This window comes from Enhydra lutris, unplaced genomic scaffold, assembly GCF_002288905.1.
Source record: "Enhydra lutris kenyoni isolate GAN:26980312 unplaced genomic scaffold, ASM228890v2 scaffoldscaffold77, whole genome shotgun sequence".
Taxonomy (NCBI): domain Eukaryota; kingdom Metazoa; phylum Chordata; class Mammalia; order Carnivora; family Mustelidae; genus Enhydra; species Enhydra lutris.
The window spans coordinates 5,961,239-5,984,794 of NW_019154161.1; the positions used below are offsets into that span (position 1 = coordinate 5,961,239).

Below are 23,556 nucleotides of genomic sequence, written 5' to 3' on the forward strand. Positions count from 1 at the left end.
GCCGCGGGTGCGAGTCCTGACTCCCACTTCCTCGCCGGGTGACCTTGACCAGGCACTTCCCTTCTGAGCGGTTTCCTCCTTTGCGGGAGGAGAAAAGACGCACCCAGGTCTGGGACTGCTCTCGGCAGGCGCCCAGGCGCTATCTCTCTGCCTGCTCTCTCGCCATCTCTGCCTCCTCCAGGTGTCCCCCACGGTGGATCTGAACGGTGGGGAAGTGCACAGAGAAACACTGAATGTGCCTCCCTCTGAGGGATCCCTGCACCCAGCCCGAGCTTCTGGGCGAAGAGATCGTGAGAGACGAAGGGAAAGAGAGACAGAGAGATAGCAAGAGAAGCGGAGACACAAGACCAGAGTCAGGGCGACCACAGCCCGGGCCGGGGTGGGGGTAGGGGTGGGGATGGCCGTCTGGCTACCCCTTCTCTCCCACTTTCCCTTCCCCTCCGTGTGGGGTTGGTGGGTGGGGAACAGGCCGGGCGGGTTGGGGGCATGACTCAGAGGCAGGCTGGAGCTGGTGGGCGGGGAGGGGCAGAGGCGGGCCTTTCCCGGGTCCCCGCCCCTACCGCCCTTCTCTCCGCCCCGGGGCGGGACCCTAGCCGCGCGGGGCTTTCCCGGATTTCCCTTGAGGCGGGGCCGTCGCTGGGGTTGCGTCCGGGTCAATGAGTTACGGGAGGCCAAGGGAGAGGCTTTGGGGATGTGGGGAGGGGGGAGCAGAGGAATAGGGGCTGCACCCCGGATCTGTCCGGGAGGCACGCAGGTCCCCCTGGTTCTCTTTGTGTCTCCCCCTGTCTCTGCGACTCTGTCCCTCCATCCATCCCTGGCCTCTCTCTCCCCGCCTCCGGCCCCGCCCCCTAGCTCTTTCTGTCTCCCAATCTCTGTGTCTCTGTCTCCCTAGCAGCGTCTCTCTGGGACCCTGAAAGTCGGCGTGGGGCCCCGGTCCCCAGGAAAGGACTTTGCCCAGGACTCCAGCTCCACCCCGGTGGATCTTTAACCAGGGATGTGAGGAGCAGCTGTTGGCAGAGAGAGGCCTCACCCCTTCCCCCTTCTCTCCTTTCTGCCTCTTTCTGGGTACACCCCCACTCCTCCTTAGTCCCTGTAATGGGGAAACATCTGGGGGCAAGGCCTGGACCCAAATCCCACCTCCACCTCTTGCTCCCTGTGGGAACTCAGATGAGTCCTTTGTCTCCAGACTCAGTTTGGTCTTCCGGCAAATGGGGCCAATGTCATCCCTTGCCTCCCCATGTTGGGGTCGCTTCAAGTGAAGGAATTAGGTTGGACAGTTTCGGGGCTGCTGTTCTCATCTACTCAGACCTCGCCTCTGGGGACTCTCAGATGGCAGACAGGTCTTGTACCGAGCACAGCCCTGCTGCACAAAAGGGGAAGCTGAGCCTCAGAGGGGTGGGGCTTGTCAAGGTGGTGACCCTAAGCGGTAGGGTTGGAAGGACACCCAACTTCCTCCTACTCCCTGTCTCCCTGTAGCAGGTAGAGCAGTGGCTTTGGGCCTAGGCAGGACTGGTGCGGGTGGTGTCTACACTTGGCCCAGAGAGGGGTTGGAAGAGCTGAGAGAGAGTGCTGGGGGTTCTTAGACTGAGGATGGATGAGGGACAAAAGTGTGAGGGAGGAGGCTCTAAAGGAAAAGACAGGTCTGAGAGAAGTAAATGGTCTAAGGGAGGGGGAGAAGGGAGAGAGAAAAGGTCTGAAGGAGGAAGTGAAGGGCTGAGGGAGAGGAGGAAGCACTGTCTGAGAAAGTGTGAGAAGGACCAAGTGAGGAGAGCAGCTCTGAGGGAGGAGGAGAGAGTTGGTGATGGTATGTGTGTGCGTGTGTGGGGGGGTTCTGAGGGAAGAGGAGACTTGAGTGTGAAGACCTGAGGGTCTGAGGATGGAAAGCATGGTCTGAGGGAGGAGGAGCATTTTGAAGAAGGAGCCTCCCTGGGGGCAGAGGGAAGAGAGGCGAGCTTGGGACCAAGCAGGGACTGAGGCAAGGGAACAGAAGGGAGGCCTGGAATCAGCCCCGCCCTGCAGCTGTCTAATTTCCCAGAATCTTCTACAGCTCAGGAAAGTCCCAGCTCCCACAACCGCCTCCCTCCAGTGTCGGGAATGGAGGATGCGGAACCAGGATGACTGCCCCCTCCTTTCCCCCCTGGCTCCCTGTGCCCCAGGCGGGGAGAACTAGGGTCTCCCCTCTCTGGGCTTGAGCTCTGGAGGCCCCCTGCTGGCAGGGGCAGCCCCTGGAAGAGTCCCAGGAGCTTCCCAGAGAGAGCTCGGAAGTCCTACAGCGTGTCTAACCACTTTCCCTCATGCAGGCCGCCCTTTGCGTCTGTCCCAATCTTTCCCAGCTTCCTACTGCTTCTTCCTTTCTCTTCCCCACCACCCCACATACTTCTGGGGAAGGAAGGACCAAGGCTGTACCTGTTCAAGGCCCAGCTGGAAGGCTGTGGGCCTGGGGCAGCTTTCTAGCTCTTGGGGGCTTTCTGGAGGGGAGGATGGTACTTGTCAGACCCTAGGTTCCCATGGGCTTAATTCCTGGGCCCTTTTCTGCCCCAGTTTTTGCTCCCAGCTGAGGCCTGGCTCCAAGTCCTGTGTTCTGTCCTCATTAGCTGCGAGACATCCACGCGTTTGCTTAATGAACCTCATGGAACCTCAGCTTCCTCATTCACAGAACAGACTGGATCAGGAAACTGATGCTTCCACGCCTCAGGGCCTGATGCATAGGAAGGACTGAACGCCATGGGGCTGCAATTATTATTATTAGTCTTATTATAGCCATAGGAACAATGATCATTATTATTATCAATTAATCACAGAGTCTCAACAGCAGGACCCATTTCACTGAGGAAATTAGGATTTCCCCATGCTAGGCTTGGAGACACGCGTTTGAGGCCCGGCTCTGCCGTGTGTTCGCTGTGTGACCTTGGATAGGTGGCTTTCCCTCTCTGTGCCTTCATGGTCCCTTTATAGCTCGGGTAATAAGAGCTCCTGCTTCACAGGATTGCTGCTGAGCTGACTGAGACCAGGTGTGCAGAAGGAATGAAGGAATGTGTGATGTCTGTTCTTGCCCTTCCTTATCACCCCTCTCCATCCAGAGGTGAGACAAGACCGGCCCATTCACTCTGGGCTGAGCTCCCACTACGAACTGGCCCATTCAATCCTCTTGCGGTCTCGTGAGGAAATCCAACAAAAAGCCCCATTTTACAGAGAAAGAAGCAAACACCAAGGAGGGAAGTCACTGCCCTAGGGTCATATGGCAAGGGTAGTTGGAGTGGAGGGAGGATGGAGATTTTCTGCCAGGTCTCTGTGTCCCCAGCACCCTGATGGCTGCACCTGCTGACCTGGGAGGGGCAGCCGGCCCCTGGAGACCGGTTAGAGACCTCTCCTCTCTAATTCCAGACCCTTCCCTAGGTGGGAAGGATGTAGAAGGGGAAACTCAGACACAAAAAGGCAAAGCTGTGGTCAGAGATTTGCCGGGATTATGGTCTGTCTGCAGGCTCCTCTCCTGCCTCCAGGCACAGGGAGGGAAGGAGTGAAGGAGGTCGAGCTGATGGAGGGAAGGTCGCCTTGCAGCAGGAAGGTACAGATTCCAATTTAAGAGAGGTTTGGGGAGAGCAAGCAAAATTACAGGCAGAGGAAAACAGACGTGAGGCAGGAGCTGGAGGGCCCTGCCCTAGGTTGCACGGCTTTGGGTCTGCAGACACAGCTCTGCTGTGGGGGGGGCGCCACCCCAAGGGGTGGAATGCGGGCCAGCTTCCTGCAGCATGCTCCGTACCTTCTGGTTCCTCCCCACCCTGGGGCCTTGGCAGCTTCTGGAACCCCTGGCACCAGGCAGGATCAGCTCATCTGGGGCCTTGGCCAAGACTTAATCTTCCCCTTTCTCGCTCTTGCTGGGTCTGCACGCACGACGCTGAGTCAGAGGATTGCGACATCTCTCCCCAGGCTTTGGGACCAGACACCCTCTGCCCCATGCACCGCCTTGATCAGACAAAGGTGATGCGGTGGGAGAGATCCGTGGCTATTGGCATCTGCCCTGGGTTGGGGAGTGGGGTGGTTGGGGAAGGTCAGAGGGGTCCCGGGGAGGTTATGGCAGACAGATGGTAGACAGTGCCACACGGGGCCTCAGCATCCTCATCTGTCAGTGGGGGGGTCACTGTGTAACTGGGTTCGAATCCCAGCTCTGCCACTTAACAGCTGTGTGACCCTGGGCAAGTGATTTACCCTCTCTGAACTTCAGTTTCCTTATCTATAAAGTGGGGGCAAAGCAGTGAATCCTCACGGAGTTGTGAGGGTCGCAGGAGTTCAGGAACATCAGCTCAAGCTGGCAAGGAGCTAAGTTCTTGGTAAATAGAAGGTATCGTTTTTCCGTGATTGCTATTACTAATACCGGTACGGGAGGGGCTGCCACAGAGACACGCTACTTGGATCCCCCTTTAAGAAAAGACTTGTGGCATGGCTGCTAGGCGTGCAGATGGCTGCCGGACAGCCTCCCACAGTTGGCTCCTTCAAGTTCAGCCACGGCTTGCCAGTCAGGGACACAATCTCCTGGGCAGCCTCTGGCCATTGAGGGAGCTGGGCGAGGTAGGGGGTTCTGGCCATTTCTGCCTACTGTGGGGTTCCTCCAATGGGCAGTCTTTGCCACAGGGGCTCCCCCTTGGGCTGACATGGTGGCCTGATGATTCCTTCCCCTCTACCCAATACCGCCTCCCCCCTTCCCTTCCTCATGGATGGCCTCCCTAACTATGCTCCCCGGCCTCTAAGCCTCCGCTTTCTGGAGGACCGGATGGGTGAGGACGGACTCTGGGGATCAGGCAGTCTGAGGGCGAGTATTGTCTCTGTCTGGGTGGCTTCGCAGCAGGGGCTGATCTCCCTGAGCCTCAGTTTACCCCCCACCCCGAGTCAGGAGAAGAGTCACATGATGGCCGATTGGCTCCCCATGAGTCAGCAGGAAAGCTTTTGGCACACTTACCTGACACACATACACCACACTCATCCTTTGGGAGCCGGTTTCCGGCTAGGTGGCCTCTGGCAAGTCTATGCCCTCCGAGCCTGGAAGGTGGAGATGGACCTCGTCCTTCCCAGGGTAGGGCACCGGCGGGGTCAGGTGTGGAAAGCCCCGGGGAAGCTGGCACACCAGAAGTTCAAGAGCCAGCTGGTGTCATTCCTGTGATCCCCCTGAGGGGCCGAGCCAGGGGCGGTGGTGGGTGAGCTGTAGGGCAGGCACGTCTGACCCCCGGGGGGGCCCCTGTTCTTGGGCTGACCCATGCAGGGAAATCCCAGGGCTGGGAAACCATGGTGTCCTCTTGTAGAAGCTCCCCAATTCTAGGATACACCACAGAGCGGGGGAGGGGGAACCCTCATTCAGTGGGCAAGGGAGGAGGAAAAATGTACAAGAGACAAGGCTGCCTCTTTCATCAAGCTTGAGCTCCCCAAGGGTGGGAGGAGGCCCTCTACCTTCAGACTGGGAGGTCCGTGAGGTGGGGACACGCTCTCCATCCGTGTGGGAGTTTGTGGTGTGTTTGAGGTGCGTTCTTTCTCCTCCACGAGACCAGGATCTCCCTGACAAAGAGGGTGTGACATCTGTATGGATTAGGGATCTTGAAGAGTGAGTGATGCCTCTCCTATCAGACCCAGAACTCTCCCTGGGTGGGGGGTTGGGGGGTGCCTCTCATGAGACTGGGAGTTCCCTGAGATAAGGAGGCACGTTTCCCTCATCTGTCTGGGACGGTGGTTCTCAATTGAGGGGAGCTTTTTTGTCCCCTTCCAGGGGACATTCAGCTAAATATTAGACTAGACCAGAGCTTCCTGAAGATAGTAGGCATGCCTCCACCATCAGACTGAAGTTCCCTGAGACTGAGTGTGGTTCCTGCTTCCTCCATCAGACCATCTCACTAAGCTGCACAGCTTGACTCAGCCATTGTACCAGGAGCACTGTGAGAGTGAGATTAATCTTGTCCCCAGTATTAAATATGAGGTATGAATTACCTTGGAGGGAGCTGTTGCCTGCCTCCTCCATCAGATTAGTGCTTGCTTCCAGAGATTTGAATTGGGGAAGTATCTCTCTCCCACCAACCTAGCCGCTCCCTGAGATGGGGCATGCCTCCCCCAATGAACTTAGAGCCCCCACCCCTTTCCAATCCCACTCCCCAGGGCAGAGCATGGAGCCCATCCCGGAGGAAGGGACAGCACCCTCCCTGAAAAGCCAGACTTTTTCCTGGAAGTTGGCATCTCCCCGGTGTGAGGCCACAACCGCCCCTGTGGCCACCAGGGCCTAAAAATACAGATGCAAAAGTTCCGTGGGCTCCTGGGAAAGCCAAGGTCACGCCAGCCTCTTCCTCATTTGAGCCAGGGACACGAAAGACTCACCTCCCCTGTCCCCGCCAACCATCGTCTGTCCCAGTGAGGGACCCTCCCAACCCTCCAACACCTTCCCGGGAGGGTGAGGACCAGGGGTGTGGGTCTCCAGCACCCCACTTAGTGGAATGGGGTCACCAGCTGGAAGAAACCTTCACACCCTACCTCCCAGCCCCGCACCCCAGGGCAGGCTGTTTGCTCGTCTGAGAAGCGTGGGGCTGGCACCAGCCGCTGGTGCAGCTGCACCCGCAGGGCACCTAGCTCTGGGCTGGCTGGCGAGGGATGGGATAAACGGGGGCCCCTACAGCCATGAACTGCCGGGGTTGCGGGGGAGGTGGCGGTTGGTTTGTGGCGTCTACTTTGGATATCACCCACCGCGGAACTGGTCACTTTGGCCTCCTGCGGTAACACATTGTCACAGTACATTTGCTCACTTCTGGGAAAATCAAATCGTATTGTGTGTTTCACATCCCAGTTCTCCTCTTGTGGCTTCTCACTGCCCCCTCCCACCTCCCGGCTCAGGAATTTTGTGTCCCTGCCGCCTGGAGAACAAAGTCCTCTGAGGACCAGAGAGATGCGCAATTGCGGGATTAAAAAAAATATATGTATTTTCAAAAAAAATATGTATTTTCAAATGATGAAATGTAAGGGGGGGCTTTGCATAAAATAAGAATGTTCCATTTCACGACCCGTTATAAAGCAAACCGTTCGCTGCGGTCAGAAATGGTTTTGCCCTTTCCTTAGAAGCCCCTTCATGCCTCTTCCAAATCACAGCACTTGCCCTCCCCTCAAAGCAACCCATAAATTCTTTTATGGTTTTATGGCTTTCTTTGATACGTTTGCTGCCTGTGAATACCCCCGTGACCACTACAGTCTTGCGTTTTTAATAAGGGGATCTTATAGTGCAGGTGGCTTCTTGTGCTCAGCTGTATCTCTGTGCGCTGTGGGCATACGCTCGTGTCCGTGGGAGTGCCTTCATGGGCGTGGCTGTGCACTATTTTTTTTGCACGATATACCAGTTTGTCAATGCAGTCTCCTGTTGACAGGCACGTGCATGATTCTGACATGTGAGTGGCTCTTTTGACAAAGCTGTGTGCCTCTCCTGGTGCCCGTGAGCACCCCTTTTTCTGCATTCCCCAAGAGTGGGGTTGTCGTAGGATGGGGCCGATGATGGGTCTAGGTCCAGGGGTGCAAGATATGGCCAGACAGTTTTTCCCTGTGATTGCACCATTTAAAAAAAAAAGATTTTATTTATTTATTTGTCAGAGAGAGAGAGAGAGAGAGTGCACAAGCAGGGGGAGGGGCAGAGACAGAAGCAGACTCCCCACTGAGCAAGGAACCCCCACAGGGGACTTGATCCCAGGACCCTGGGACCATGACCTGAGCCAAAGGCAGACGCTTAACCAACTAAACCACCCAGGCATCCTGACTGCACCAATTTTGACTCCCATCTCCAACGTCTGCTGTGGTTTCTACTTGGCTTCTCTTCTTGCCAGCACTAGCTCTGGCCAGACTTTTAAAGTATGAGTCACCCTGCATGCCTGTGAGAGTCTGTGTGTGTGTGTGTGTGTGTGTGTGTGTGTGTGTATAAGAATCTCAGGGTGGTTCAAATTTGTAATTCCTGGCTCAATAACAAGGTTGAGTACCTCTTCCTGTGTCCATTGTCTACCTGAATCCAAGCGCAACAGAATCTTTACGACAAAAAATTCTAGAACCCCGGGCACCCGGGTGACTCAGTCGGTTAAGTGTCTGCCTTTGGCTCAGGTCATGGCCCGGGGTCCTGGGATCGAGCCCCGTACCAAACTCCCTACTCTGTGGGGAGCCTGCTTCTCCCTCTACCCTTCCCCCCCTTGCTCGTGATCTCTCTCTCTCTTTCAAATAAATAGACGAAGTCTTTAAAAAAAAAAAATCTAGAACCCTAAAATCTTAAGGGTAAAGAATTCTGGAGTCCCGGGCTTTCTGGAACAAGGCATTCCAGAGTGCTGTGGCTGGTTTCCTCCTTCACATCATGGGGGTGATAAGGGTCTCTCACTCACAGGGTTGGCTGAAGGATTACTTCAGCCACGGGGTTGGCTAGAATGGGGCCTGGCACATGGCAAGCTCAGTAAGTGTGGTTTCCCTTAAGGCAGGAATCTTACCCATTTCGTTCTTTTCTGTATCCTCAGTCCCTACAACAGGAGAGAGGTTCAGTAAACAGCTGCGAAGAGAATGAATGAATCCTAGACTCAAACGATCAAAGGCTCCGAGAAACTTGCCGTTGTGGACCTCGAAGAGCAAAGACCGATGGAGATTCAGAAGGGAGAAGGGTCAGATCAGAGAGTCGTAGGAACTAAGGAATGATAGAAATGCATTCTTGGCAAATCTCAGGGCGCTGTCTTAAAGTCTCAGAAACAAGGACGTTCCAGGGTCAAAGGCCCCCTGACTCAGGGTGGGGAGGGTCTGGGGGAGGCCTGAGGACGAGGCCTTACTTGCTCTCATTCTTTATAGGGGTGGCTCCCACCACTTCTCATTCCCACTGCCTCCCCTCGCTGGTCCTCCCTGCACCTGTGGATGGCTCCTGACCAAGCTGCTCCCACCTGGGCCTCAGGCTCTGGCCACGGAGGGCCCCTCTGCACCAGGCATCACCTTCCCCCACTCCCCTCACCTGATCTCCCCCTCTGTCCCTACCTATACCCCTGCTTTCGATAGCAGCCTCTCCCCACCACCCTCCTGCCCACACACACACCCTTTCCACGGCAGCCTCAAAAATACGCCTCTTCCTCTGAGATCCGAACCAGGGCACATGGTAGGGGTTCCATAGCGGGGCCTCAACTCCAGTAGCCTCTCCTCCAGGAAGCTCTCCCTGATTTCTCTCCCTAGGCTGGGTGGGGTGCCTTTCCTGGGTTCTCCCACTGGAACCCTAACTGTCTGGGGGGCAACGCAGTCTCCCCTATGTCTCCCCATATCCCTTGTGAGGATAGGTTTGTATACCCACAAACACGGCTCCAAGCAGCTGAGACCTCAGGGAACCCATGTGTCAGTCCCATCTGCCTATTGAAAAAGGCTTTCTCACAATGCTCTGAATTGTACCTCTTGATCCCGTCCCTCTGGGACACACGGATGGCTCCACTGGCTTTTCTAGGTCAACCAAGGAGTGTCCAGTGGTTCAAAGGGACCCAGGCAAAACCTGACAGATCTCAGTCCAGGACCCGCCCTCCTGAGACACAGAAACCGGTCCTGGTCACCGGCTCAGGTCTGAGTTCTGCCCTAAAGGCTCACAAAGACCTTCTGTTTCGTTTACAAATATTTCTCGTGTGTACCTGTGTACCCATAGGTGAGATCTGAGACCTCAACACCCACCCTCAATTCGATCCCTTCCCCACTTCCACCTCCCCACGCCTTCACTTGAGGCACAGAGAGGTTAGGGGCTTTGCCTAAGCTCACACAGCCAGGGAAGGGCAAGGGAGCTAAGCTTTCAAAAATCAACTTTAAGGGCCCCTGGGTGGCTCAGTTGGTTAAGCGACTGCCTTCAGCTCAGGTCATGATCCCAGAGTCCTGGGATCGAGTCCTGCATCAGGCTCCCTGCTCCATGGGGAGTCTGCTCCCTCGGACCTTCTCCCCTCTCATGCTCTCTCTCACTGTCTCTCTCTCAAATAAATAAAATATTTTAAAAAAATCAACTTAAAGAAAACCAACTTTATTGAAGTATCATTTACAGACAATAAAACGCACCCATTTTAAATGTGTACGTTGGATGAGTTCTGATAAAAGTTGATAGTCCTCTCATCATATCCCAAGCCAGATATAGAACATTTCCATCACCCCAAAACCTTCCCTGTGCTCCTTTGCAGTCATCCACCCCCCAGATCTCCAGTCTCTGGCAGCCACTGATCTGGTTTTTTGTTTGTTTTGTTTGTTTTATCTCTATAGTTTTGCTTTTCTAGAATGTCACAGGAATGCGATCATACAGTACGTGGTCTTTAAAAAATTATTTAAAAAAATTGGGGATGCCTGGGTGGCTCAGTGGGTTAAACATCCGTCTTTGGCTCAGGTCATGATCTCAGGGTCCCAGGATTGAGTCATGCCTTGGGGTCCTTGATCAGCAGGAGTCTGCTTCTTCCTCTACCTCTGCTGACTGCTCCCCCCACTTGTGCTCTCTCTCACTCTCGCTTTTGCTCTGACAAATAAAAAATTATTTAAAAATTGGCGCGCAGTAAAATTCACTCTTTCTGGTGGATTGTTCTGTTAGCCTTGCACTCTGCATGCCTCTGCATAGCTACCACCAGAATCGCTTTACAGATGATTTCCATCAGCCCCCACCCCAAATCCCTGCATGCTGGTCATCTGTGGTCGCACCTTTTCCCCGTCCCACCTCTGGCAACCACCCAGCGATCTGCTCTCCATCCCTATCCTCTGGCCTTTTTCCGAATGTCTGATAACAGGGAATAACGTTGCCTTCGGAGCCTGGCTTCTTCCACTCTGCTTTGTGAACCCGAGATCACGCACGTGGTCATGTGCATGGGTAACTTGTCCAGTCTCGGGGTCCCGCAGTGTTCCGCTGCATGGGCGGACCGCAGTTTGCTTACTTACCCGCCAGTTGAAGGACACCTGGGTTGTTTCTAGTTATTGGTGATTATGAATAGAGCTGCTGGAGACATGCACGCACAGGTTTTTGTATGACCATAGGTTTTTATTTCTCTTGTGTAAATACCTGGGGAATGAAATTGCTGGGTCCCATGGGAAGTATATGTTGAACCTCCGGGGAAGTTGGCAAACCGTTTTCCAAGGCGGCTCCTCTGGTGGGACCTCCTGCCAGCCTCGTGCAAGGGCGCCGGTGGCGGGGCTGCGGGCTGCGGGCTGTAACCAGAGTCGGGGTCTGTGAGATGGATCTGAGCTCCTGACCGCCGAGCTGCACCAGTCTCGAAGATTTTATTTATTATTTATTTGAGAGAGAATGCGCGTGAGAGCACAAGCAGGGGGAGCAGCAGAGGGAGAAGCAGGCTCCCCTAGGACCCTGGGATCATCACCCTAGCAGGAGGCAGACACTTAACCACCCGTGCCACCCAGGCACACTGCTTCGATAAATAATAATTGTGACAAAAGCTGTGTCCACTGTGGTCGCCATCCATGCAGCTGCTAGCCAAAAAATAAGATAAAATAAATAAATTGGGAAGAAAAAAAAAGGTGCTTCCTGGGCTGAGCAGCGAGATCTTCCAGAAGCTGGAGGAAAAAAAAATGTGGTGCAGGCTCCAAGTATGTGCCATTGGCATACACGGGGGACGATATGTAAGCCTCGATGTTCTTGTTGGTGCACAATCTTTGGAAAGAAACACAGGAGACTGGAAAAGGTGCAGACCTGGAGGGGGAGCAGGGCTGGGGTGGGACGGGCCCCCAGAACATGGTGGAGAGGTGACTTCTCACTTCCATTTTGTACTTTTTGGATTTTGAAACTTGTGAGCGTCTTATCTCTCCAAAATAAACACATATGATCCACTGGCTGTGCCAACAAGTAGTTTAGGCCCCATTCTGGTAGTGAACAAGTCGCCTTCCAGCCCTTGGGGAGTCCCAGTCCAGTCCCCCAAACAGACTGTCAATAAGACAATAGAGTATGACCAATGTCAGCTAGTTGCTGTGCAGGAAAATAGAGCTGGTGGGGGGCTGGGGTGAGGAGTGGTTTAGAGCATGTTTTGTGTTTTGGGGGCACCCTGGCGACTCAGTAGGTTAAACCTGTGACTCTTGATTTTGGCTCAGGTCACGACCTCAGGGTCGTGAGTTCGAGCCCAGAGCCCAGCAAGGGGTTCTGGGCTCAGCGGGAAGTCTGCCTGAGATTCTCTCTCCCTTTCTGTTTGACCCTGCCCCCCCCGCTTAAAAAAAGTGATTTTTAAATTGAGTGTTTATTTAATTTATTTATTTTTTTAAAGATTTTATTTATTCACAGACCGAGATCACAAGTAGACAGAGAGGCAGGCAGAGAGAGGAGGAAGCAGGCTCCCTGCTGAGCAGAGAGCCCCATGCGGAGCTTGATCCCAGGACTCTGGGATCATGATCTGAGCTGAAGGCAGAGGCTTTAACACACTGAGCCACCCAGGCACCCCTAAATTGAGTGTTTAAAGGAGGCCCCTATAAGGAGTGATGTTTGGGCAGAAACGCGAAGGAGGTGAGAGGAGCCTTGGGCATCTGGGGGAAGAGTGTCCAGACCAAGGGAACAGCAAGTGCGGAGGCCTTGAGGCGGTTCCCATTGACTGTCTGAGAACAGTGTGGCTGGAGCAGGGTGAGCCCTGGGGGAGTGGAAGTGAGCTTGGGGAGATGCGTGGGGGTGGGGTGGGGGGGGTTGGGGGTGTTGAGCAGATTTGAGGACTTGAGCTTTTGCTCAGAGGGAGATGGGAGCCATGGAGGGTTCGGAGCAGGGGAGGGATGTGGTGTGACCTCGGCTTTAACAGGGTCCCTCTGACTGCCTGTGGGGGGCAAGGACAGAGGCGGGAGCCCAGTGAGGGGATTGTAACGGTCCAGACTATAGGTGAGGGTAGGCTGGGCCAGGACAGGGTGGGGGTGGGTGTGTGGGGCAGCTGAGATGGGGAGAAGTGGCAGGACTCAGAGGCTAGTTTGAAGGTGGCATTCCAATACATGTTCTGGCTACCGTGGTGGGAGCTGTGTGGAGGGGCACAGAGAAGGAGGGTGGGGTAGGGGGCGGGAAGCAGGCCTGGTTTGTGGAGATGAGGAAAGGCATTCCTGGAGCCGTGATGTTTTAGCAGGCACCTGAAGTGAGTGGGGAAATGTTGGAAAGAGGAGGGAGCTTAGAAAGACAGCAAGGAGGGTGGAGGGGAACAGTGGTCAGGTCACACAGTGCCTACTTGGCCTGTGGCCTTGGTACAGCATCAGTGTTCTGAGGGCACTGGGGAGCCATAGCAGGTCTTGAACTGGGATGGGGTTGAATTTTGGGAAGACCTCTCTGGCTGTGTAGGGAGACCAGCTATGCAGGTGGCTTGGGTTGAGGGTAAAGAAGGTCAATTCCTGAGGTTTAGGAGGAAACCATGTAGAGAAGGGGGGGGGGGAACAGAGAGGCCACAATTGGCCACTGTTTCTAGGATTTCCTTCCCATAAACTCAGAGTCTTCACAACCACCCAGAGAAGTATCACACCCTTTAAACAGCGGGGGAAACTGAGGCTGGGAGAGCTGCAAAGGTCCTGATCCAAGCCCACACAGTCAGCAACCTGGGTGGGGAGATTCAAACCCCACCCACTCCTGCGGGAACTTGGGTGCTGCCTCACCCTACCCCTACCCTCTCAGCCCATCCCCTACCCTTCCCAGGTGCGAAGGCTTGTCTTTCTGGGGAGTCCCCACTGCCAGTTAGGCCACTGCCCCTCCCTTTCTCCCTGCTCTGAGCCCCAAGCCTAGCTCCGGGGGACTTTAACCCCGGGGCCACTGGGCGCCACCAATAAAGGCAAGTTAAGCACGGAGGCCAGCGCAAAATTCCCCTAGTCCCAGTGCCAGGGGAGTTACCCAGGGCGCAGGGAGGGCAGAGGGCAGGTGTGGGGAAGGGGGGAAAGGGAGAACGAGAGCATCTGCAGCTCCGTGGGTCCGAGCTGCATTGCTACTTTGTGCCTCAATTTCAAACCTCTCCCTAAATCCCACAAGGTTCCTTCCATGGAAGGGGAAGGACCCGCAAAGCTTTGCAAGGGCGGAGGAATCTTCCCCTTCGGTCTAACCAGGAGACAAAAGTTTCCTCTGTCGGGATCGGGGAAACAAGGAGACCCAACTGGCTGGGGGCATAAGGAGCCCTCAGCAAGTCCGATGAGGGAGGCAGAATTTCCCAAATCGGATAGAGAAGATAAATCCCAGTTCTAGTCCGTTGAGGGGAAGTAAGGAGGCCCCATTCTGATGTGTGAGATGACGAGTTTCTAATCAGGAGGAGACCCGTCAACACAGTCTTATGGGAAGAGGTCAAAATCCTCCCGTTCGGAAAGGGAGGCAAGGTGCTCGGGTCTCGGCTTCCCGGGGGATGATCGAACGCGTTTGCGGCTCAGCTACCTCAACTCTGGAGCCCCGGGGTCCGAGCAGCCTCGGGGTGCCTGCAATCTCACTGTTTGCAAGCTCCGGCTCAGGAGGGAGCCATGACCCCCGCACAGAGAGGCCGGGGGCGTGTGAGATTTGCTCCCCTGACCCGGGGCGGTGGTGCCGGACTCTGGGCGGGAGGGCGGTCTGCGGGCTCAGACCTGGCGTAGTGGTGTGCTGGCGCCACCTGGTGGTGGCTGTGGGCCAGGCTTTCCATCCCCAGTTGCGGGACGACTGCGCTCCTGAGTCCTGGATCCCCTCCCTCAGACCCCGGTGCAAATTTCCTCCTTTGCCTCCTTGCGGCAAAACCCCACCTGTGATTCTGTGGCTTTCCTCTGTTCACCTTCCGCGTGGACGATGGGGAGATCTTTCTGACTTACCAGTCTACTTTTCTGCCCGTCCCTCTGCTCACAGGGTTTCCTGGGCTCCCCAGGGGCTTGGAAGGAAGCCCCCCCCCGCCCCCCACAGGCCACGGGGGTTGGCCTCTCTAGCCTCTCCCAAACCACCCTGTGCTTCCGCTGAACCACCAGCCGCTGTTCTACTCGGAACTTGCCGTCAGGCCTTTGCACACGCTGTTCCCTCTGCCTGCAACACCCTTCCCTGCCTCTTTCCCAGCCTCGCTCCTGTTACCTCTTCAGGTCGCGAAGTAGATGCCTCCTCCTGCAGGAGCCCCTCCCTGATGCCTCAGGTCAGGATCGCAGTCTGGAGGGGCCGTTGGAGTCACTGCTGTGTTCCCATGGGGCATGACACTAACTACTCCCCCCAGGGAATGTTTGTTTTAATGAATGAACACAGGCCAGGCTGCACAGTTTGCCTGCATGGTCAGAGGAGAGTTAAGGGACATGGTCACTGAGAAGCCCCCAAGATTCCTTCTCAGTGCTGGGCCTTTGCCTGTGCTATTCCCTCTCCTTGGAACATTGTTAACTTCTGCTGAACTCTCTAGGTCACCTCCTCCTGGAAGCCCTCCATGACCCCTGGCTGGGTCAGGTATTCCCCCACCTAATCTCCTGGGTCTCCCCCACCTCAGCGCTGACCAGTGCTTCTTTGTCATCGTCTGTACCCCAGCTGCATCTTGGCAGGACAGGGCTGGGTTCTGTTTACCCTTGCCTTCTCCTCAGAGCTCAGAACACAGCCGTTCTGCTGTCGGGAGCTGGGTTTCAATTCTGACTCCCCTGCTCGCAGAGTGTCTTGGGTGAGCTCAGGCCCCCCCTGGGAGCCCCAGTTTTCCCATGTGAAATGTGGAAAGAATTGCTGGTTCCTCCCTGCTGCCTCCCAGGGCTGTGCTGGGGCACTGAGGAGATGCAACCCCAAAGTCTGGACTTGACCACATGCCGGGTGACTAGGGGTGACCCACTTCCCCTTTCAGGTCCCATCTGGCTGGATGAACGGGTGGCAGGGGTCCTATCCTGCAGGGACATTTCAGGAGGCCAGCGCGGGGCTTCCCGAGGCGGGAGGGCCGGGGCCAGGCAGAGGGAAGAGGTGTCTGCTGGGTTAGGGGAAAACCAGCCTTCCCCATCATAAAACGGATGACGGAGAGGGAAACAAACAAGGCCAGCTCCACCCGGCGGCCAGAGGGGAAGTTGGGGGAGAGGATAAGGGGCCCCTCGAGGTGGGTGAAAACCACAGTCCGCAGCCAGTGCCAATTTCCCTCCTGGAGCCTGGGCGCCTTAGGGTCGGGGCTGTTTCCCGGTTCCCTGGCCTCTCAAACACCCCAAGCCTTCCTTCCAGGCTCCATCCTGTGCCGGCTCAGGCCCAAAGCTTTGAGACCCCTTGACTCCTTTCTTCCCTCTATGGCATCCTGTCTATCCACAAATGTTGTTGGTTCCAGCTTTAAAAATCAATTCTATCCCCATCTCCATGGCCTCCCCGCTTCCCCTGCCCAGCTGCCATCACCTCCTGTCTGCACTGCTGTGGCCTTCTCACTGGGCTCCCTGCTCTTTTTTTTTTTTTTTTTAAAGATTTTATTTATTTATTTGACAGAGAGATCACAAGTAGGCAGAGAGGAAGGCAGAGAGAAGCGAAGGGAAGCAGGTTCCCCACTGAGCAGAGAGCCCGATGCGGGGCTCCATCCCAGGACCCTGAGATCATGACCTGCGCAGAAGGCAGAGGCTTTAACCCACTGAGCCACCCAGGTGCCCCTGGCTCCCTGCTCTTATGTCTCTTCCGACGTATGGCCAAAGGGATCGTGTTAGAACCTGAGACAGAGCCTATCCAGCACTGCCCACCCCTCCCACCCTGTGGCTCCCACTCAAGGGGACAGCCAAAGTCCTGATGGTGGCCCATGACCACTCTAGCCATATTGGCCTTGAACCTGGTTCCCTGCCTCCTGGCCTTTGCACATTCTGTGCTCTCTGTCTGAAATGCTTTTTCCCTGCCTACTTTCTGCCCGGCTCCTCTGAGCTTTCAGGTCCCACCTTGTGGGAGGCTGAGTAATGCCTACAGGCTCTCTTGACACTAGTTTAGGTGATAAACACACTGCGGTGAACAAAAAGCAAGAAAATCCCTGCCTTGTGGAGCTCGCAGTCCAGTGGGGAAGACAGTGTACAAGTGAAGAAAGGGGTATCGAATATAAAGTTGGGGGTGTGTGTCATAAAGTCTGTGAAGGACAAAGCTAGAAAACACTGGGTGTTTAGGGGGCCCCTGTGAGGAGGTGACGTTTGAGCAGAGACCTGAATAGAGTGATTTGGGTATCTAGGCCAAGAACATTACCCGCAGAAGGCAAGGCCAGTGCAAAGGCCCTGGGGCAGGAGTTGTGTGGTTTGTTCAAACAATAGCCGGGAGGCCAGTGTGGCCAGATTGGAGTGAGATAAGAGGAGAAGGGTATGGACTGTGATCCAAACGGGAGATGGTTCCAGAAATGTGAGCTTATGTCTGGGGGCCTCTGTTTCCTCCTCTGAGGAATGGAAGGGTTGACACCTGCTTCTGAAGGTCACTGTGGGAACTCAGGGAGCTCCTGCCTGTGGTTAGCAGCAAAGGTGAACCCTTTTGGGTGCCCTGGTCCTGTGCAACCTTAGGGTGCTGGGATGTCCTCTCTGGTCTCTGCGCTGTGTGTCAGGCTGGGCTGGAGCTGAGCAGCCTCCCTGATTGGTTCCCAAAGTCTGGCCTCGGCACCCTGGTGCCAGGATCCCTCTGTCCTGCCCCTTCTCCTCTTCCTTTTCATCCCTTTCTTTCTTCATCTCTCCTCCCTTCCCTACTGCTTCTCTTTCTCCTCCCTCCTCCCTCCTCTTCTTCCCTCCTCTTCTCTCTGCTCACCCTCCCCTCTCTCCATCCTGAATCAACATTCCAGCCCAGGGGAGAAAAATGGGGCAGATTTCCTTCCTCTCCCTGGCGGGGCTCCAGCCAGCCACTGGGCCATTGTGTGTTCTGGCCTCAAGGTCATTCCTGCCCCTGCCCCGCCCTCCCCTCCCCACTGCAGAAGGTTACTTGAGAAAAGGCTTCTTAGGTGAGGGGGGAAGTATGGGGGCAGAGACAGGGCAGAGTCTGGCCGTCACCCACAGCTAGTGGAATCCAGGGACTCAAGCCCCAACCGGCACCATCCCTGCTTTTTGGCTTTGTTGGGGGAGGTGGGGCAGAGGAGAACCCCAGTCTCAGCCTTCAGTCTGAAACCTTCTGTGTGATCCTGGTTCCTGTCCCCCCCTCTTCTGTGTGATCTTGGGCTCTTGTTCCTGCCACCTCTGGGCCAGTTTGTGGCTCTGCCCCTTCCTGGCTGAGTAGCCTTGGGCACATTGCCTCCTCCTCTTTGTGCCCCCCCTCTCGCCCCCCCCACCAACATGCCACACATCTAGGTGCTTTAACTTCCCAGTTAACAAAAACCACCCAGGCTCTTTATTTGAAAAATTCAGTTTTCACATCTCTTCTCTGGAGACACAGATTTCCTGGAGCCGGGCAGGGACCTGGGATGTGTATTTTTAATAAATATCCCCATTGTAATGTGTCCCCATTCAAAGGAGCAGGTGGGAAAGTCTGTGCTAAGAGCATGTTATCCTTGACCCACTGATGATTAGCATCATGATTCTAAAAGCTCACATGTATTCATTATTATTTTTTTTGGAAGCCATTTTCAGTGATTACAATTTAAAAAAAAAATAGTTTATTTATTTGACAGAGAGAGACACAGTGAGAGAGGGAACACAAGCAGGGGGAATGGGAGAAGGAGAAGCAGGCCTCCTGCTGAGCAGGGAGCCCGATACGGGGCTCGATCCCAGGACCCTGATGATCATGACCTGAGCCAAAGGCAGACGCTTAACCGAGCCACCCAGGCTCCCCGAAAAATCATTATTTTTGACATTGCCATCTGCCTGCCCCAGAACCTTTACTTGTAGTGACTCTTCAATGACTCTAGGAGTGGGCACTGTTTGTCTTTTCTGTTTTACAAGTGAGAAAAAGCAACGTGTCCCAAGCCCCACAGCGAAAAGTGGCCAACTCAGCCCCGTCTGGGCTCCAGAGCCTGTGCCCTTGACCGGCCTGCCCTGCTGAGGAATGAAGGGGACTTACCAGCCAGCTCCTCCAGCCAGCAGCCGTGGGGATCTGTGGGACCCAGAGCAAGGTTTTTTTTTTTTTTTAAAGATTTTATTTATTTGACAGACAGAGATCACAAGTAGGCAGAGAGGCAGGCAGAGAGAGAGGAAGGGAAGCAGGCTCCCTGCTGAGCAGAGAGCCCGATGCGGGGCTCGATCCCAGGACCCTGAGATCATGACCTGAGCCGAAGGCAGAGGCTTTAACCCACTGAGCCACCCAGGCGCCCCCAGAGCAAGGTTTTTAAGCCATGCCTCAGTTTCCTCCTCGTGTAAAGTGGAGGAACTTGCAGTGACGACTCGAAGGGGTTGTTGTAGACATTCACTGAGAACGTGTTTGCAGAAGGACAGTCCATGCTAGTCTCATTTTGTGGTTCCTGTTGTTCTTTCCTGGACTGTGAACAGAAGGGGTTGGGACCACCTGGGACTCAGTTCAGGAGCGCAGAGGTGTCTAGAGGGACCAGAGCTTTGGTCCTGGGGACACTGAGCCTCCACACCCTGAGGATATAGGATCCGACTGACCTAGAAACCTGAGCTGCCTCCTCCTTGGCTCCCTCCACCTCATCCCTCCCGCTGTCCTCGTTCTGCACTGTGCAAAGCAAACCCCAACTGAACACAACCACTGTCTTTTCCCAACCCTGGCTCCTGTGGCTGTGGTGATCTCCCTTTGGGCTTAGATGAGAAAGGCCATTTTGTCCAGCTGGGGAAGTGGGAGCTCCAAGGTCTGGCATGGGGGAGGCCGCCAGCTGCCCACTTGGGATCCACTCTTCCTCTCTTCCTTGATATCAGGACCCTGAGGTTGTTTGGGGGCAGCGATTGACCCAGGTGAAAGACTACATGTCCCAGCCTCCCTTGCAGCTTGGATGACTATGTGACTAAGCACTGGCCAATCAGATGTAAGTAGAAGTTGTAGGATGGGACTTTGGGGAAGCTTCCTTAAAAGGGGCATAGTCTATAAAGTGTGTGGGTTTGTGTAGGCCTTTTGTCCCTTTCTTTCCACTTCCTTCTTGGAGCACTGACCCAGCAGCTCCAGCAGCCATCTTGGACCACGAGGAGGCCAAGAGAATGGAGACCCCCGAGCTGGGAATGGTGGGGCAGAAACACAGGAGGAGCTGTGTCTCTAATGACACCACGGAGCCCTGATTCCAGTTCTGAACAATCTGCTTCTGGGCACTTTTCATGTGAGAGAGAAACAGTCTTCTATCCACGTAAGCTCCTCTTACCCATCCCAGTTTCTTCTTCATCTCGTATTTTAGTCCTCCTCTCTTCTGTCTTGAGTTGTGTCCAGTCTTTGACTTGCCACTGAAGAGACATTCTAACTATATATCTAGGCTCTGGTCCCATGTATGTCGCTGACTCTTATGTGAACTTGGTGGAGGGGGTAGAATGTGGGCGCCATTTCCCATCTGGGGACCTGGATGATGTTGGGGTTTAGAGTCGGGGTTCAAATCCATCTGCGCTTCCTGGAACTCTTATATTAGGGACCACTGATTCTGATAATAGCTTTCAAACTCTGTGGAGCTCTCCTAGTGCCTCCCTCAGGTGGGCAGAAGCAGTGGGTGGGACTCTCGGCTTTCTCCTTCTTTCCTTGGCCAGAGTTTGGTCACATGGCCACTTGGATCTGCAAAGCCTTCTGGGAAAATGAGTACCTGCCAATTTCAGGGGCTTTTACCTGAGGCCGTGCCTGGCTATCCCGAAAGAGGGAGGTTGAGTAGCTGCTGGGGAGCTAGCTATTCACAGGTATCCCAGACTCTCTTCCCTCAAGGTATATGTTGATTGTGTATCTAACCAGGAACCAACCTTCTACTACAACCAGACCAGTTTTTCTTTTTCTTTTTTTTTTTTTAAGATTTTTATTTTTAAATAATCTCTATACCCACTGTGGAGCTTGAACTTACAAACCCGAGATCAAGAGCCCCATGCTTTCACCACTGAGCCAGCCAGGTGCCCCTGTTTTATCTTAGATATTCGATATTTTTAAATATTAGTCTTCTCTGTCTCTCTTGCAAAAAGTGTGTCTAGTCCATCATCAGTTTCAAAGAAGCAGGTTTAGGTTTTATTGACTAACTCTATGTTTTGTTTTCTATTTCATCCATATCTGCTTTTACCTTTTTACGTTCCTTACCTTTTTTCTTTGGTATATTTTCTGAACGTTTTCTAGTAAAGCTTATTTTGCTCATCTACAAGCTCTTTTCTTTTTAGTATTTTCATTACATATAAAACTTTTAGGCTATCATTCCCCCTCCAAGTGTGGCTTTGGCCATATCCCACAGGTTTCTTTTCTTTTCTTTTCTTTTTTTAAGATTTTATTTATTCATTTTGAGAGAGAGAGGGAGACAGACAGAGAGAGCATGAGAGGGGAGGTCAGAGGGAGAAGCAGACTCCCTATGGGGCTGGGAGGCCAATGCAGGATTTGATCCCAGGATTCCAGGACCATGACCTGAACCAAAGGCAGTCACCCAACCAACTGAGCCAGCCAGGCACCCTTCCCACAGGTTTCTGTATCTACTGTTTTCACTGGTATTTGATTCTGGTTGCTATTTTGCATTGTAATTGCCTCTGTAATCCAAGGTTTATTTAATTTACATTTGGGGAATTTTTTCAACTGTGTATAAACTTTGGGGGAGAGAGGGCTGTAGCTGCTGATTTGATAGCTACTTTTATTGCATTACTATTTCAAATAATATATTGACCTACCATGTAAGTTGGCATTTCAAGGGCTCTGAGGCTAATAAAATGGTTTGAAAAATTCTAGTCTACCCTAAGCCCACACCTTTTAGCTGATATTCAAACTGAGGGTCTATTGAATCCATGGCAAATGGTGGATCATAATCCATATGTCATAGCCCTCATTCTGGGGCACTTTCACCACCCACTGTCTTATCTCAACATGGTCATCCTTAGAAAGACTCAGTCTTGAAAGTTTCTGGGAAATCTCTCTAGCAGGCCCTTCTATCCCTGTCCAAACATCTCTTTCTACCCCCAATGGAGTCTGTGATCACTACTTCTGACCAACACAAAGTGTCTGTCTCTAGTGGGACATCTTGGCTGAGTAGGGCCTATGGGTCAGGTCCTAGTAGTGACAGGAGTTAGAAGACACCATTTCTCTGGCTCCCATTCCCCTGATCTGCTCTCCTCACCCCCACAATACCCCATTTGCATTTTTAAGAAGAGGGAGATATTTTTAGGGTTGTGCAGGTAATGTTTGAGAGGGGAATGAGGTGGGGGGGGTAATCTCAGGACAATGGAGGACACAAAGGAGCATCTTTGGTTAGACAGAAGGTACACTTCATGGGAAATTTAGTCACTTCCTGTTGTGGCATGAGCGATCTTGCTTCAGGGACCAGGTGGAGTGAGGTGCAGTATAGGGGAGGGCTATGTCCTACAGAACCCAGCTCTGTTGGTGTCCCAGGGAGGGGCAGTCTTTGGCCCCTTGGGAAGCAGGACCATCAGATATAACCTGGGGAGGTGTGGGAGGAGCCTGAGGCCCTGACACTGAGCAGTAGGGTCTCGCCTCACTGTCATTTAGGCATCCCTGTGCACGCATGCACCTAAACTGAGAGTCACCCGGGGTAGGGAAGGAGGCGAGTGTGGGCACTGGGAAATGGCAGGGCTGACGGTCATTAAGGAGAGGCTGACACGTGCGTGTGTTAACCAGGACATTTATGGTCTCTGTGGCTCTCCGACAACTCAGCGAGGGAGTAGGGCCCTGTCAGTTCTAACTCTAGTGTGGAAGCAGGAGAACGGCCGACCACGGTCAGTCTGGCATCCTCACTGGGAGCAAGTCTTGAACCACCGACCACGGTCAGTCTGGCATCCTCACTGGGAGCAAGCGGTCCTCCACCCAGTGGGAGGAGATGGGGGGGATGGGTGGCATGAAGGGCTCTTCTCTCCGAGGTTCCCACGGCCACAGCTGTGCTGCTACTCCAGGGCTGAGGGGGGGATGGGGGAAAAGGGTGGAAGAGGCTGTCAGGGAGGTAGAGGACCAGGTCCCAGGACCCTCACCCCTCCTGCTCCCCTGTCCACCCCCAGCCTCCCACACGCCCCCTCAACACGCTCAGCCTGTGCCAGGTTCAGGTTCAGGAAGGTGGCGTTGGTCCTCATGCAGGGGAGGGAGGTTGACTGTGAGAAGAGAGACAGGGTGAAAAGGAATCCCGAACCTTCGTGGAGGTGGTGGGTGGATGGCTGCCATCGAAGAGCATTCTACCTCCAGCACTGACCTGGGACCAGGGTTTGATGAAGGAGGGTATCTAGGGGGTACCTGGCAGTGATGGATTTCCTGATCCTGGAAGAATCAGACTGGAGAATGACCTAGTTCCCAGTGTCTGAGAGCTTCTAGTCTAATGGGATGAAACCTGCCTCAGGGACATGGCTCTTGGACCTCCAGGGATACTTAGTCTGATGGGGGTTGACCTGGTCCCTGACTCTGGAAGCTCCCAGTCTGATGTGGGGGATATGGTCCCTAACTCTGGGAACTCCCAGTCTGATGGAAGAGACCAGGCCCCTGACTCTGGGAGCCCCCAGTCTGATGGAGGAGACATGGTCCTTGACTCTGGGAGCTCCCAGTCTGATGGAGGAGACATGGTCCCTGACTCTGGGAGCTCCCAGTCTGATGGAGGAGACATGGTCCTTGACTCTGGGAGCTCCCAGTCTGATGGAGGAGACATGGTC

General features: G+C 54.3%; 1 protein-coding gene across 1 annotated transcript in view; it reads right to left on the reverse strand.

The window, feature by feature from the left end:
- Positions 1 to 22,757: 22,757 nt before the first annotated feature.
- The window catches only part of LOC111160674 (carcinoembryonic antigen related cell adhesion molecule 16), a 7,695-nt gene continuing 6,896 nt past the window's right edge, over positions 22,758 to 23,556 (reverse strand). Inside the window, exon 6 of the mRNA XM_022523941.1 lies at positions 22,758 to 22,817. Coding sequence (XP_022379649.1) covers positions 22,807 to 22,817 — 11 coding nt within the window. The 3' untranslated portion in view covers positions 22,758 to 22,806. The remainder of the gene's footprint in view (positions 22,818 to 23,556) is intronic.